Consider the following 16560-nt stretch of genomic DNA (forward strand, 5'->3'; position numbering starts at 1 on the left):
AAGAAACTCAAATATTTCAAGTTTGGATAGAGGAGGAGGATGTTGCACCAGAGCTGGATAAATTGTTCAGAAAGGTGAGGACATGAAGAGAGTAGTGCCACAGAAGTCCAAAGGTAAGAGCGCTTCCAGAAGGAAAGAGTGCTCCACGCCATGAGGGGAGGGAGGAAGGAAGGGCAAATAATTGAAGACCTGACAGTTTGCACTGCCTTAGGCATGTGGAGGTCAGTGCTGGTGATTTTAGGTCACGAAAGCCTTCAAGGGGGCCATGGCATGACAGCAGTTGCAGGATAAGAGGGAAGACAGAGGTGGACAAGGGGCCACAGAGCCCCAACAGTTCCCTCACATCATCTGGATCCGAAGGGAGGGACAGAGAGAACACACTGTAGAGGGGTTCACAAGCTACACGAGGGGCAAGTTAATAAACAGGTCATGTTTCCGTTTCCAAGGTCTACGGGAGTACTTACACGGGTGCCAGGATTGTGCTGAACACGCCGTGCCACCCGATCTTCACGACAATCCAAAGGCAGAGAGGATATGCTCCCCGAGCCACATGGGAAGAAACGGGTTGGCAGAGTCAAGCGACTTGTCTAAAGCCACCCTGCAGCCAGGGGGCAGGCTAGGCAGTTCCTTGTGGGGGGCGGCGGGACCAGCGACAGCAAAGCCTGGGCAGGGATCCCCTGCAGGAGTCTGTCCCTATTCCCTTGAATTCTGGCTGCCCTTCCTCTCCGCCTCTTTCCTCCACCTTGCTACGCAGGACAGCCAGAAAGGCCAACCTCCGCATCCCAGAGGGACAGGGGAAGCTCCTGAAGGAGGAGGGGGACGAGGGCTGCGCTTCCGGCGGTGCCCCTGAGCTCTCTCCCGCGACCCCTACTTGGGGCGCCCACGCCTGCCGCTCAGTACACCTTGTGTTTCGGGGCCACAGCGCGGGCGGGAGGGAAGGGTCCTCAGGCCGCTCCACCTAACGCCTGCGGGAGGACCCGCGCCTGAGCTCGGGGACGCTCACACTGTCCCGTGGGAGACGTGGAGACCCGAGCCCAGAGCAGCCCGGGAACAGGGACCCTCACCCTTCGGGTCCCCCTTCCCCACCCAGCCCGCCTTGTAGAGTCCCGGGCAGCAGCGGTTCCCACTTGCTGCGGTGCCAGGTTAAAAAGGTGGCTTCGGGGAGGGATCGCGACTCCCCCGTCAGCCTCCACTAGGCGACGCTGGCTAGGCCTTCAGGTGATCCTACAGCCTTGAGGGCACAGGTGCCTCCATCACAGATGACCTTCCTGTTCCGACTCTACCTGTAACACTTAGAAAAGAGCTCAGTGTAACAATGAGGAAAGGACTTGATAATGCATGATTATGTGTTCAGTTTATATTAAAAGTGAGGTTTGTCCAGTGTTTGTCATGTGTCAAGCACTGTTCTAAACTGGGGGCGGTGGAGCACACGTGCCTGTAACTCCCCCTTCTGGGGAGACTGAGAGGGGAGGGTTGCAAGTTCGAGGCCAGCATTGGCAACTGAAGGAGGCCCTGTCTCAATATAATGAATGAATGAATAAGACTAGCGCTGTCGCTCAGTGGTAGGTGGGCCCAGGCTTCAATCCCCAGTACTGCAAACACAACACACTGTACTAAATGTTTTCATCTATTTATTGAGGGTTGTGTGTGACCTAAGGAAAAGGCCCCTAGAGGGGCCCCCAAACGTTAAGAGAGTGAGGAAGAGGAAAGAACTCCCTGAGAAAATTTGTAATACTGTGTAAAAGTTGTAATACTGTGTAAGAACAACTAGCATAAGATCTGCACTGTTTACAAAGGATAAGTGTACCATACAGAGCTGTCAGCTATGGGACAAAGTTATACAGCAGATCTCCAGAATTTATTCCTCCTGCATAGTTGAAGACCTATGCCTGTGTATTAGAGACTTGTCTTTTCCCCCGCCCCTTAGCCCCAGGCACCGACCAACATTCTCTGTGATTCTATGAGTTTTCTATTTGTCATGGCTTCCTATGCCGATCATGCTGTGTTTGTCCCCCAGTGAGTAGCTTATTGCAGTACTATTCCCAATAACCAAAATGTACAAACAACCTAGATAGATATCCATGGGTGGATGAATGGAAAAAGACAACGAGGCATCTGAGAAACTGATGTGACCCCCTTTTGAAAAAATAAATAAATAAATAACAGCAGTCTATCCCAAGGCCTGTCCAAAGGAAGAGGGCTTGACCCTTGTCCTTGGAGAAACCCACAGAGAGCTCCTAGGCACATACCCACCCTGCTGAGTTGTTTGTCTGTAAATAATAGGAGAGTTCTTTGGAGCCAGGTGTCTCTGATTCAGTTAGGCTAGGTGAGGACCCATGGCAACCCCCTAGCAACCACCAATCAGCATGAGACAGGGAAAATACCTGGGATGCCAGATGACCCCCAAGTAGTTTATGGTGGTTGATAACATGTTAGGAAACCATGTACTTTAGCACGTACACCCCTCACAGATTAAACCAATCAGTTCAAACGAATCCCCCTCTTGTATTAACCAATCACCCCTACCAAACTTGTTCCCGCCAATGAATGTGCTAATCAATGCTAAGAGTTGTTGTTTGATTTTCCCATGGTGTGGAATGATTTGCTGTGTGATGTTGTGACGAATAGAGTATCCCCCAAACACCTATAAAATCTCACTGAACAAAGGAACGGGGCTCACTCCCTGGGACCACTGCATCAGAAAAGGTTGTGAGTCCAGGCTCAAGCTTGCAATAAAGACTCTTGTATGATTCAGCTCCTGGAGGTCTATTGGGGTCCCACGAATCTGACATTACAGCATCTACCTGCAATATTATCCACCTTTAGAGAATAGAACCCTGTAATGTGCTACCACATGGGTGAATCTTAAAGACCTGCTAGTGAAGTAAGCCAGGAACAAAATGGCATGTGTTATACTATTCCTCATTACGTGAGATGCGTAGAATCAGAAAACTCAGAGACAGAGTAGAGTACAGGTGACTGAAGCCTGTGCAGAGGAGGAAATAAGAAGTTATTGTATAATGGGTACAAGGTTCTATGTTAAGAAAATGTGTTGGAAATTGATAGTGGTGTGATGTATATACAATAATGTGAATGAACACCTCTACCACCTAAATGTATATTTAAAAAGGGTTGCTGGGCTAGTGGCACATGCCTGTAATCCCAGCAGCTCAGCAGGCTGAGACAGGAGGATTGCAAGTTCAAAGCCAGCCTCCTTAAAAAGAGTCAGCCTTAGCAAAAGCAAGGTGCTAAGCAAGTCATTGAGACCCTGTCATTGAATAAAATACAAAATAGGACCGGGGATGTGCATCAGTGGTAGAGTGCCCCTGAGTTCAATTCCCAGTTACAAAAAGTTTAAAAATTAAAAGTAAATACAAAGGGTTAACACAGTCAATTTCCTAATTGTTTATTTAAAAACCATAAAAATCTACCCCAAAGAGAAACTGGTAAGAAAATTGGGCAGCATTTTTGCATATCTTGCTCTACCCCCTCCCTGCCTTGTTGGAGCTCTAGAGTATAGCAGCAGGTATCCACAAGAGGGACCCCTGATACCTGATACTAGACAAAGTGCAGCAGACCTTATTCACCAGTGACTGTATTCATAGTTCTTATTTTTCTCAGAGCTACCTGAAGAGCTCGTGCAAGATGCTCCACTATATTGGGCCCAACTTAGAACTCACTTCAGGCAAAAAAAAAAAAAAGAAAAGAAAAGAAATCTGATGGTCTATTCTAGAAAACATTCTAAGGCAAAAATAAACAAACAAAAACCTATAGCTGCTTGAGTCTAAAGTTTGCACTTGAAAGATACAAAGGGCAGCTGAAAGCCTTGGGTGAGGGGAAAGCAGAGAAGAGTGCTTCTTTAGGACATGAGAGCATTGGAAAGCACCTCTGTGTGCTCAGGGGTTTAAAACACCAGGTGCATAACCCAGGAGGATGCTTGCTCAGAAAAGATCTGGGAAGACCTTTTGGTTTCCCTGCAGTTGACCCCTGTTCTCAGTAGAAGCAGAAAATGAGAGTATGGTGGATTTTTTACAAGTCCCATCAAAATGTTGAAGGAGTACATCACCACAGAGCCAATCCACCAAAAGTGACAGTAGTATTTTTGGTTTACTTTGGTTTGATCCTAGCTTCTGACTCTCAAGGAAATGGCTTCCACACACAAGCAAAAGGACAGCAACTTGAATGACCACAAACGACAAGAAATGCAAGCTCTCACACAATAGTTGGTAAACATCTCTTTCAAGCAGACCTTATTCTGGAGCTGCTTCTTCTGGGGAAGGTAGTGGGTAATGGGGAAGACTTGGGGTCAGGGGTTAACAGATGTGGCTTTTTCTCTGGACTCTGTCCCTAACTGGTTGTGTGACTCTAGGAAAGCAAAACTACTCAGTTCCTCTTCTGCAAAAGAGGTCAATAGACATCCCTTCTGTCTCCCTATGGGTTATGAGACTCAGATGGGAAGAAGCAATTAATGAATGGCTGTACCTTTCAGACATGAAGAAAAACAAACACTGGGGAAGGGAGATAATCTGATTTTCAGTGATACCACACTGTAATATCAAGATTTCCAGTTTTCAACATCAGCTACAAATTCAGAAAGCATCCAAGGAAACAGGGACATATGGCCCCTTCACAAGAAAATGATGAACAGAGGAAAGAAGAGTACAATTTCCAAAGAAGAGAGTGTTCGATAGTTTCCATGCTCTTTCTAAATTAGGTGATCTGAGTGTAGCAGGGAGTGTGGGGGTGGGCTCATCCTCTCATGAATTTGAAGAAGAAAATGCACAGACACTAGGGAGAACAAAGTAAGAGCATTTATTAGAGGAATGGAAAGCAGAGCTCCAAAAGAGGGAGGGGACCCATGAGAGGAATGTCAAAGTGTGGCTCTTAGGTTGATATAGATCTACAGGTTTAATAAAGTCGGCCCCTGAGCACTCCTGGGTAAGGCGTTCAGTGTCCACGAGGGATTCATGCCACTTTGAGTCCAATCAACTTGTCAGTCAGGTATTTTTCCTTCTGTGGAGAGGCATGACCCCTGTCACGTAGGGTCCTCATTTAAAAACAACATTTTTATAAGTTTATAGCAATATCTGCAGGTACTGTTTGTGAGTTACCGCTCAGGGAGTTATCCAGGGGCCCATCTATCTATCATTCCAGCCTTATCTCATTCCTGACGTCAGGAGGACAGAATATTCCCTTTTGATTTCATGTCATGGGGGAATGCTGGAGAGAGTCTCCCATGGAATGTGGGGAGTAAAAGCCTAGTATTGGGTGAACAGGGAAAGAAGTATGACCAGTGTAGAAAGCTGAAAGTTCCATTGTGAACGTGGGGACATTAGGTGGTCGCCTGGCAGTAATATGGGAAAGAGGGAAGGTGCTTTGGATTTTTTATTATTTATTTACATTTCATATGTTCAGTTGTTCTCAGAGCATGTTTTAGTGCTCATGGAAAAAAAGTAGTTCGGAGAAGGAGAAGCTGAATACATGAGAGTAGTAGACAGAAAAAATAAATTATTCATAGTAGAAGGTTCCTGATAAGATAGCAGGGATGTCATCCAAAACACTCACTGAAGGCTTTTCCCTTAAACATCAAGAGTGATATTTCTATCATTACTGGAAGGAGGATGACCACCACAGATGTAGCCGCAGGCCAGTTTTTTTATACCGGTGCCACGAATTGTAAGAGTCCCCCTGAGGACCGACATTTTCTCACCAAAGTAATAGATCACCAGCTTCTAAGATAGAAAAATGCAGATCAGGTGTTTGAGGCATTGTAAAGCTCTAAAACTACCTGGTCATTATAGGGAGTTGGAGAGGAGCATTTTGGGAAAATGCAGTAATCCACTAGCCCCCTTCAAGAGCTTGGTTGAGATGGATGCCTTGCATTATAGAGAGTATTAGTCTCTATAGCCACTTGATTTTCCCCTAGAAGCCTACTGCTTCTTGAACCAGAACACTGTGTCCATCCAGATCCCATAGAGACAATTGTGAGTTGGATGAGTGATGAGTTGGATGCACTTTGTTGCAGAATGGAAGAGAGAGGCTTGCACAATTTGCAGGTGAGGACAGTATACTGAGGTGAGATCTCTGGAAACAGCCAGGATGCCCAAGAGCAAGCTTAGCTGGACATCATTTTGGCCAGGTGCTCAGGAATTGGCTCCAGACCTACAATAGGTATTTAGGAGTCATCTCTATACCAGAAGTAGATGAAGCCTTGAATTGGAATTGAATAATCCGGGACTAGGAAGTAGAGTATGTAAAGATTTGGCCAGGGAAATGGGAACCAGGGACCCATTTAAGTGCACAGGGAAACAGAAGTTGTGGAAGCAGATAGAGCAAGAAATCTAAGAGGAAGAGGAACGTCCCTGGGAGACAGGGTAGAATCACAGACAGAGATGAAGGAGAGAGGGTAATGCCAGACGGAGCTGAGGTCAGATGAGAACCGGGAGTCGAGTCCTCTGGGATTCATTAATTAGAACATGCTTGTTACCTTCTTGATACCTGTATCAGCTGGGATAGCTGGGGGCCCATAGGGAATGAAGCCAGACTGAATTTAATTGAACAATGAGGATGGGAAGGCTCAGATGCATCTTTGGAAAAGAAATGAGGAAGAGGGTTTGGTACACAGAGGGGGAAGGCAAAAGTTAATTAGGATGGGGTTCCTGAATACCTTTTGAGAAGGAGGCATTGAGAAGGGAGAAAGAGAAAATGCAGGAGAGAGAGAATCAGACAAAGTGTTTCCTCTCATCTCCCATTGCTAAAAAAAGCCCCTGAGGGAGATGGTCTTATCCCTGCTGAGGAGATCCAATCCGGAGTTGATCAGGATGAGTGCTCTAAAAGCGAGAAGTTCAGACTCTTGCCTGTGGTTGCACAGCTATCAAGTGGGAGAGCAGGGCTTGAGCCCAGCTATCATTCCAATTGCCAACACATGCCAGGGCATCGTGTTCCAAACAGGCTGAACACCGTCCTTTCTTAGGAAAAAGGAAATCACACTGTGACAGTACATTTTGAAACATTTATTCTTTACAAGAATCCCATTCAGAACTACCCCAAAAAGTAGTGTGAGGTTGACCGTTTTCAGTGTCGATTAATGGCTGTTCCTCAGCAGATTGTCTCACACTCCTCAATGATTTCAGTCTTTACAACATCACTGCACAGTTTATATGCCTCCCTGTGCTTGAGAATGGGGGAACCAGCGTTCACTCAGGTCTCAGCTCTTGAGCACTGAATTGTCTGTTTATCCTCCTCCAATGAACCTGGTTGCCAAGATTTTTCATATCTCAAGTTGTAACTGGGTGTAAATGTTCCCTGTGTCCACTCAGACGTTAATGAGCGTGAGTAGATTGCAGGGGACATTTGGATATTAAGTACAAAGTAAATGGTGCTTTTAGAGACACACCAGGTTGAAACATAATCCACATAAAATAAAACTCATCCATGTAAATTGTACACTTCAGTTGGGTTTGGTGGCATACTCCATTAGATACGCGACCATCACAAGAATTTCACTAAGAAATGTTAAACTCCTCAGAAGAAAGCCCCTGCCCATGAATATCTATGTTCTAACCTACACTCCTTGCCCAGGAAAACTAAATTATTGCTTCTAAGTGAAATAAGCCAGGCTCAAGTAGTTTGAAAAAATTTAAAAATTTTCTCTCAAATGTGGAAGCTAGAGAGAGACTGAGAGAAAAAGAAGAAGAATTTTTAAAATGGCTATCTTGAGAATAGAAGGGAGATGAAGACAGTAGAGGAAGGGGATTGGGAGGGAAGGAGGAGGGGAGGGCATGTGGGAGAGGCTGGGATACCAAACCTATGAATTCAGGGTGTGTCCAGGACTGGGGGTGAAGCTCAGTGGTAGGCCTACACCGGCTGGCCCTGAGATTCATTCCCAGCACCACCAAAATTCATAACTAACTAAATTATTCTCTGCCTAGATATGATTGTACTATAATGAATCCCACTTATGTGTATAATTTTAATGCACCAATTGAAATGATAACATAATGATAATAATAGAAGGGAGATGAGTAGAGTAGAACAAGCAGAATAGGGGGAGAGAGAGAAGAGGAGAGAAAGGGAAGGTTCTGGGGAATTTGATTAATCAAATTATGTCATGTGCAAGTTTCAGTGTGGCATAATGAATCCCACTCCCATGTATAATTATAATGCTCCAGTAAAATTATTTTAAAGATTTCTGACTATAAATTCACCTATTCTGAACATTACATAAAAGTGGAAACTTATCATGTGGCCTCTTCATGCATTATAAAGTTTTCAGGGTCCACTTATGTTTTAACACATTTTGGGGCTTCATTCCTCTTGATTGCCAGAGAATCTTCCACTAAATGAATAGACACCATTCCATCTAACCAGTCATAATCTGATAGACACGCAGGTTACTTAATAACTTTGGCCTTTATGAATATTCATGTTCTCAACATTTGTGAATGCATTTTTGTTTTGACATAAATTTTCATTTCCTTTTGGTGGATTCCTAAGAGTGGACCTATTGGGTCACTTGGAAACTGTTTCAGGTATTGAGGAAAACCTAAACTACCCAAAGGGGCTGACCTATTTTATAATCCCTGCAAGCAATCTATCTGGATTTCCATTATTCCAGTCCTTGCTGTCAATTATTATTGTCTGACTTAAATGTTAAATTGTCTGACTTTAAATGTTATCATCCAGGTTGTGTGAAGGAGTATCGCACTGTGGTTTAGACTTGGGTCTCCATCATGCATCAATCAGTGAGTGTCTTCTCAGGTGCTTACTGGCCATTTGTATGACTCATTAGGCAAAATGTCCCAGCGTATTCTTTGCCCATTTAAAAATAAGATTATTTGTCTATTTATGCTATTGAGTTACAGACATTCTTTGTATAGTGGGCATGTAACTTTAGCCGAAAACCTGACTTTGAAATAGTTCCATGAGTTCTTATTTACGTTCTTGCGTGGAGCCTTTGAAGCGCAAAGCATTGTAATTTTGGTAACAGCCTATGCATCTATTCTTTTCCCTCTCTTGTTTGTGCCCCAGTAGCAGATGAAAAATCCTTTGCCTATAATAACATCAGGATTTATTTTATATTGAGGCTTAGCTCTGAGAGCCTATTATACTCCTCATGCTCTCTCAAATGTACAAAGCATGAGGACCAAGAGCCAGGTAAAAGGTGGGTAGGGTTGACGTCATCCCTGCCACTTACAATAATGGATAATATGTGAGTCACTTACTACTTTCCTTTGTTGCTTGGAAGGGAAAAATCTATTACTTTCTCCTTTCATTGTAGCCAGAAACAGAGTCTTTTCGAGATGGAATTCTTTATTTCAAGGATATGGATCTTCCATATTTAGCAAGATCTTCCTCAGACTCAGAATAAGGAATTTGGAAATAGAATTAGGATCAGTGTGTTTATAGAAAAAATTTCCTAATACCCAAGGTGATACATAGGCTGAGGAGAGGCAGTCTGTGTGTTTCCTGGAGTACTGATACACCTGGATGAGAGACTTGGAACATTCTGCAGAGAGATGAGAATTCTGCCTGAGAATTATTGTATGCTGTTTTTATGAAGGAGTTATAGCTTTTGCTCTCCATGTAGGTCATTGATCCACTTTGAGTTAATTTTTTATTGAGTTGGAAAAAGGGATCCAATTCATTCTTTTGGACATGTTTACCTGTTTGACTCTTAGGAGGTTTGTAGTGTACTTATTTATTCAAAGTGCCAAATGGAGAAAAAAAAAAAAAATATATATATATATATATATATATATATTGGAATGTGCAACTCATTTTCATGTATGTGTACATGGTGGAAAGTCTAAATTAAGCTATTGCACATATATGAAACCTCACATGTAATTTCTAGAGGTTTAGCACACTTGAAATTTACTATCATGGGATTTTTAAAATGATATAGTGTTATTCATCATAGTCACCATGTTGTGTCACAGATGTCCTGGACTTATTCTTCCTTTCTAACTGAAATTTGCATCCACTTCCCAACAATCCCCAACAACAACACAAGACTAATAAATACAGTTGTCATATTTATTCTATGAGGTCCACTCATTTAAGATGCCACATATGAGTGAGATCAAGTGGTATTTGCCTTTCTCTGCCTGGCTCCTTTCACATGATATCATATTGTCCAACTGCTCTTTAAGGCCGACTAGTACGACCACTCTGTCTTTCACAAGCCAGGGAGACTACCAGGGTCTCCTCCAAGTAAGCTGAGGTGGTCAAGTTGCTCAAGATGTTTACTTCTCCTCTCAGATAGGTCACCCCCATTGACTGCTTTGTATCCAATCTCTTGGAAATCATTGTTTCATGTGTGTTGTCTACTTTTCTTTGTTCATTCATATGAAAGGATAACTCTTACATTTCCTTCCATTGCAGCCAGAATGACAAGGGCCTAGAGGAGGAATGCAAACTTCATAAAATACTGATCTTCCAAATTTTTAGCAAGATCTTTTTTTTTTTTTGAGTGTTGAACTCAGGGACACACAACCACTGAACCACACCCCAGCCATATTTTATATTTTATTCCAAGACAGGGTCTTGCTGAGTTGTATAGCACCTCACTATTGCTGAGGCTGGCTTTGAACTCACAAATCTCTGACCTCATTTTCCTGATCAGCTGGAATTACAGATTTGTGCCACCATGCCCAGCCCAAATTTAGCGCCATGGTGCTGAGGGTCAGGAAAAGAAAGTTGCAAGTAGAATCTGGATCAGAGTGTTTGCAGAGAAAGTTTTCCTAATCCCCAGGAGGATGGGCTGAGGAAAGGTAGTCTGTCTTTTCCTGTGGGACACTGTGGTGCCTGGAGGTGAGACCTAAAACTCTTACCAAAGAGGTGAGGATCCTGAGTGTGCCATCCCTCTGAGGCTGGGGACATGCTCATTGGGGTTTCTGATGATAGGAAACTGCCACCTTCTGATGATGAGGGATTGTCCCAGAGACCAGGAGGTCACCATTTTGGGTTTCTCCATCCAGAACTTTCTGCCCATCCCAGCTGTGTCCAGATGCTCTCATGTTACCTTGTGATCATGGTGCACAGTTGGTTCCAGCTTCTACAGCCTTAGCTGAGAAAACAAATGTCACTCACCTAAATCCATTACTGTAAGTGAGGGACAGTGATGACATCATCCTATCCAACTGTGCCTGGTTTCTGGGTACCAGCATTGTACATTATGGAGAGCACAGAGACTATACTAGGATATCAGAGCCACGTCTCAGGTATTGCAGGTGGAATCTCTAAATCTAAGTCCTAAAGAGAGAATCTCAATCTCTCTCCAGGTGGCATAGGGCAAAGGTCTTGGGGAAACTCCTAGGCTTACTTTCCTTTCAGTCCTGCAGAACTGGCAGGGCCTATTTACATTGGGTCCAAAGTTCTTGTAACAATAATATAAGTAATCTTAATGGTGACAAATGGCTCCTGCTGACCATTGAAGCATCAGGGCAAGGAGTTCTATGGTCTTTATCACTTCACTTAAAAATCTGCCCTAGTTAGGAGATCTAACATTCTGGGACTACTTTACCAATGGGGGAAACATGGCCCACAGTTGTTTATTGACTGGTTTCACACTGTGTGTACATTCCATGTGTTCTCCTAGGATCTGATTTTACTTACCAATGCCCCCTTCAAGAGTGTGAAATGCAAGACGCTCTCGAGCTTCTCATGCAAAAGTTCGGAACATGAGAGGGTTTTGAAAAGAGGAACCATAACAAGCATCAAGAAGGCCATATTTTCCCATTCCTATGATTTTATGCTTGTGTGCCATATCCTTATCCTCTGAACTGCTTCACCCTCAATGTTGTTGTTGTTGTTCTGTTTAGTTTTTGGTTTTCTTGTTGTTTCTTGGTACCGGAAATCGAACAGGGGCACTTAACCACTGAGCCACATGGCTGCAGGATGCTGGGCCCATTTACCTATTTACATGCCTTGCCTCACTCACCTCTCATGGGGAACATGAACACAGGTGTGTGAAGATGTTCCATATTCAAAGAGCAACAACTGGCAGACTTGTCCAAGAGCCCCTGGGGAAGTCTGTTCAAAGCTTCTTTCCTCCAAACAAGTGTGATCCAAACTATCATGCTGGTTTTTGTGGTCACAGAGCCAAGTATATGGACATATGGAATAAGAATGTTGGAGGTCTCAAAATGTCCAAAACACTAACATTTCAGATTTTTAAAAAATATTCATTTTTTAGTTGTAGTTAGATGCAATATCCTTATTTTATTTACTTTTACGTGGTGCTGGGGTGGAACCCAGGGCCTCGCACATGCTAGGCAATTGCTCTACCACAGAGCCACAAGCTCAGCTCCCATTTCAGACCTTTAAAGGAGGCCAAAGTCAATGGAGAGGATGCTGGGACGATGGGCCAGGATTCACTAAGGAACAGTGAATTGCCTCAGGCGTGAAGAAAAGCTAGATCCATGAAGTGAGTTGGACCTATGGAAAAGGGGGCAAGGATCAGAATGAGTGGGGTAGAAATACTTGAGAACTAATGTTTCCTGCTGTCCTTAAAGAATCTGGCAGGCAGTAGCTCTTGTTTTCCTTCCCTGTGCCACACACCAGTTTGGAATCCATGCGCTTAGTGCTTCTGTTCTCAGGACACAGTGTCAAAGTCGATAAAGCCTGCTTAAAAATATGTGCTCTGATGCCAGGTGTGGTGGCACATGCACATCAGCCCAGCAGCTCTGGAGGATGAAGCAGGAGGATCGCAAATTCAGAGTCAGCCTCAGAATCTTAGTGAGGTCTGGTCTAAAAATAAAAAGTGAAAAGGGGCTGAGGGTGTGGCTTTGTGCTTGAACATTCCTGGGTCCAATCCCTAGTACCCTAAAGGAAAAAAATGTGCTCTGAAAGGCTTAGGTGAGAATTAATTAACAGAAGAGATCGAGGTGCTTGTTAACGGGAGAGTCTTCAGACATGCGTCACCTTTTTCATTTTCATGATTTTGAAATGATTCATTTCAAAACTGGGTGTAAAGATCAACTTACTCATCTCATTTAATGAGGTTCTATGCTATGACCAGTGATATTGATTTCCATTTGGATTCATGATATGAATTTTCATTGTTGAGCACACTTAATTAGGAAAATACTGTATCTGTCTAGGGAAATTGAAGAAATAACACTACATTTATCAGTCAAAGCCTCTCCATATAGTACACATGGGAATTTCCTTAATTCAGACTGTCCTGGACACTTGCCAGAAAAGAACACACACTTTCTTATGGAGCTCATTCTGTAGATGCCTTTGGTACAGACAGCAAGAGTTTGTCCCTGTGTCTTTTGGGCTGTGCGGGCCCTTCTAGTCTACTGTGGGGGATACCACAGTTCCCTCTTCTATGGCATTCTGTGAGAGAGCCAAGCAAAGTTCTTAGGAAATGACCTAGGACCTCTGATCACACGTCTTGTCATTCACTCAGCCACTCACAGGTCTGATGTTGTGCGTGCTTTCTGGGGCGCTCAGACTAAGAAACCCCGATTACCTCTCATGTGTGCACACCTAACTCAAAGTTGCATGTCTGTCTAAAAGGTTGGCAACTCGGCATTATTACTTGATTTACTTCATGCCGTATCCTGGAGCACTTCTCACATTGTACTTGGCCGGTGGCAAATCCTCAGTAAATGTTTGTGGTAGGAAAGAAGGAATGCATGAATGCTTAGAAGGGAGAGCAGAAGGGATGGTCTGTGCCACCGTGCAAAAGCACTCCAATATATGCTACTCCCAACAGGTGAAACCTCCCCAGTGGGTAGAGCAAGATGTATTTCCTTGATGTAGCTTTTAGCACACTGGACTGTGTCTTAGGGCATTGCCAAGGTCAACTTGAAGACTGACTGAACAGTTGTTTTCCCCGCCACATTATTCTCTGGACCATCAATCACACACTGGTTTGTTCTTGCCCAGAGAAGGGGGTATAACCAGGCCTATTTTCCCTTAAGGCTTAAGTCATCTATAAAATTGTGCATAAGCTGTATGTGAACTTTGCAAAAAGTTAGGGGTGCAGCCGTGCAGCCCCAAATAACCTGCTACCTAGAAGTCCACAGGTGCAAGACTGTATTTTCTGAAAATGTCCACAGCAACATCTCCCATTTCATATTGTTATAAATAGCGCCTGCCACCTCCCCCACTGAGAGATGTAATTCTTATTATCCCACTTGAATGTGAAAGGGCTCCTGACTCACTTCTAATCAATAGAGTATGACAGGAGTGACTCACCATGAGTTCTGAGGCTTCATCACAGGAGCTGATGCAACAATCACCTTTCTTATTGAAACCCCCACCCCTCAGGGTCTGAGTCATCACATATGAGGCCTGACTACAGAGAGGCCTGCCATGCTCAGAAGAAAACGAATGCCACCACGAGGTGAAAGTTAGGAACTCCACTTCCTGTTCCACCCCATCCTTCAGTCCTGTCCACAAGGCCACCAGGACTGTCAGTCAAGGAGCCTTCATATGAATCCAGGCATAGCAGGCCAGGCTTTTTCAAAGGGGGTCACAGACATCATATGAAAAAAGTCATTTGCCCTGTGTCTTTTCTCAGTTCCTGATTTTGAAATGCCATGCGTATACTAAACGGTTGCCATGTTATGGACTATCTTGGGGGCCATTTGTTATTGAGGCAAGAGTCACTGGGTGTGTGGGGGGGAGTAGGGGCCTAGGACAGGCCTCCACTGAAGGCACAAAGCCATCTGACCCTCCTGCACATCCTCATACCCTAATCTCATCCTTCCTTAAGTTATTTCATTGAATTTGTTTATAGTTTTCCTACCACCCCACCATAGAAGAGGACAAACAAGAGTTTTGTATGGCCCAGGGGACTTGACAGGAGTTCCCATCAGCTGAGAAGAGAAACGGGGTATTCATGGATAAGGTATCCAATGCTCGGCACCAGGTTTGCCCTGAATATGAGAACACTGGGACTTGATCCCATCACTTAGGGAACTGCACACAAGTGACCTACCCAATAGGTGGCAGAGACTAGATTCAAGTACAGACAGTGTGTCCCCAGAGGCTGAATGTGCAAACACTCTGCTGATTCCCCTCATCCAAACTTTAGGGGACCCTTGGGGAATTTTGGCTTGCTGCAGAGTGAGAGACACCACCATCTTTGACATTCACAGAGGCCCACTTTGTTCAACAGCCCCAATTTCCCCACTGCCAAATCCTATTCTGGGTAGAGATCAACAAACACAATTTCACATTTATAAATATTTATTAATTTCTGAACACTTAACACATGTACAAGGTGGGTACTTTGAAAGATCCAAGGGGGTGGTCATCCCTCTCAATCCTCTCTCCCCATCCCCTCCCAGCAGTTAGTCACTAACACAAAACCAAGCAACAGAGTAGCATCATTGGAGAACTGAGTGTGATGAGGTATGTAATATCGAATTTCAAGACATGCTATTTTCAAACACACTAGATAAACAACGTGGCTGAAAGCAACAGCTTTCCCTAAGTAGTGGAAAGGTGTCCACCTAAAACACAAACGCTCAGGAAACCCGGGGAGAACGTCCTGTAAGTGTTCACAAAAGTGTTGGGATGTAGCCGCCCAGCACACTAAAATGCACGTGTTGCACACAAGCCTGTTCACAATAGCACCAGAAACGTACAGTACAAGGGATTCCCACCAGCCATGTGGGGATCCTTCAGGACGAATGGCACAACCAAGTGATGGAAGAGATGACTTGAAAACGTGGAGACACTACTTGCTTGTTAGATGTCAAGGTGATCATTGTACACAGAAGAAGGGGTGTGTGCTCAAGTTCTGGATTCAGAGAAAGTCCCTTGAACAGAACTGGAGGGGAAGGGGGAAAGAGGGACAGGTAGCTTGCACACGGGGGAGAAGGATTGTTTCCCCAAGTGCTGCAGGGGTTGGCTGGAGGGGACCCCACCCGCACACTGGATTCAGCATGTCGGCGACCTCATTCACAGCTCTTCTTGGCCAGGACAGGCAGGGGCCATCTCGATGGACGCGTTCTGCATGGCGTAGTCGTCGTCGTCCTCCTCGGTGGTCTCCTGTTCCCAAGCTTCACCATCGACCTCCTCGATGACCATGCTGCGCACCGTGCCCGCGTCCAGGCAGTGCGGGGCGACGCCGTACACGCGTGGGTCGGACTCCGCGGCGTGGAAGCTCTGCACCCCGCACCTGCTGCAGAAGCTGTGCAGCGCCGGGTGCGTGTTGGACGGGTAGGTGACCATGCTCTCGGCGCCCTGCAGCAGCGTGAAGCGCTCGGCGGGGACGAGGAAGTGGCGGTGCTGCTTCTTCTTGCACAGCCTGCAGCTGCACTCCACCACGTGCAGATCCTCAGGGGCCCAGGCCGCAAAGCGGACGGCGCCGCAGTGGCAGCCCCCGGTGTGGTACACCAGGCCCGGGAACTCGAAGGTGTCCAGCAGGAACTTGGCGGCACCCTCGCAGCTCAGGCCCCGCAGCTTGCGGAACGTCTCCCAGCGCTCGCGCTGCGCGCCCAGGTCCAGCTCACCCGGGGACGTGGCGGGGGCCGCTGGGGTGGGCGCGGGGGCCCGCTGGTTCCGCAGCTGCGGCGGGAGCAGCAGATTCTT

At 45.3% G+C, this 16560-nt stretch overlaps 1 protein-coding gene across 1 annotated transcript in view; it reads right to left on the reverse strand.

Moving 5' to 3' along the window:
* Positions 1-15228: 15228 nt before the first annotated feature.
* The window catches only part of Cenpvl3 (centromere protein V like 3), a 2064-nt gene continuing 732 nt past the window's right edge, over positions 15229-16560 (reverse strand). Inside the window, exon 2 of the mRNA XM_048796791.1 lies at positions 15229-16524. Coding sequence (XP_048652748.1) covers positions 15928-16524 — 597 coding nt within the window. The 3' untranslated portion in view covers positions 15229-15927. The remainder of the gene's footprint in view (positions 16525-16560) is intronic.

The sequence above is a fragment of the Marmota marmota genome, unplaced genomic scaffold, assembly GCF_001458135.2.
Source record: "Marmota marmota marmota unplaced genomic scaffold, marMar, whole genome shotgun sequence".
NCBI classification, from domain to species: Eukaryota; Metazoa; Chordata; class Mammalia; order Rodentia; family Sciuridae; genus Marmota; species Marmota marmota.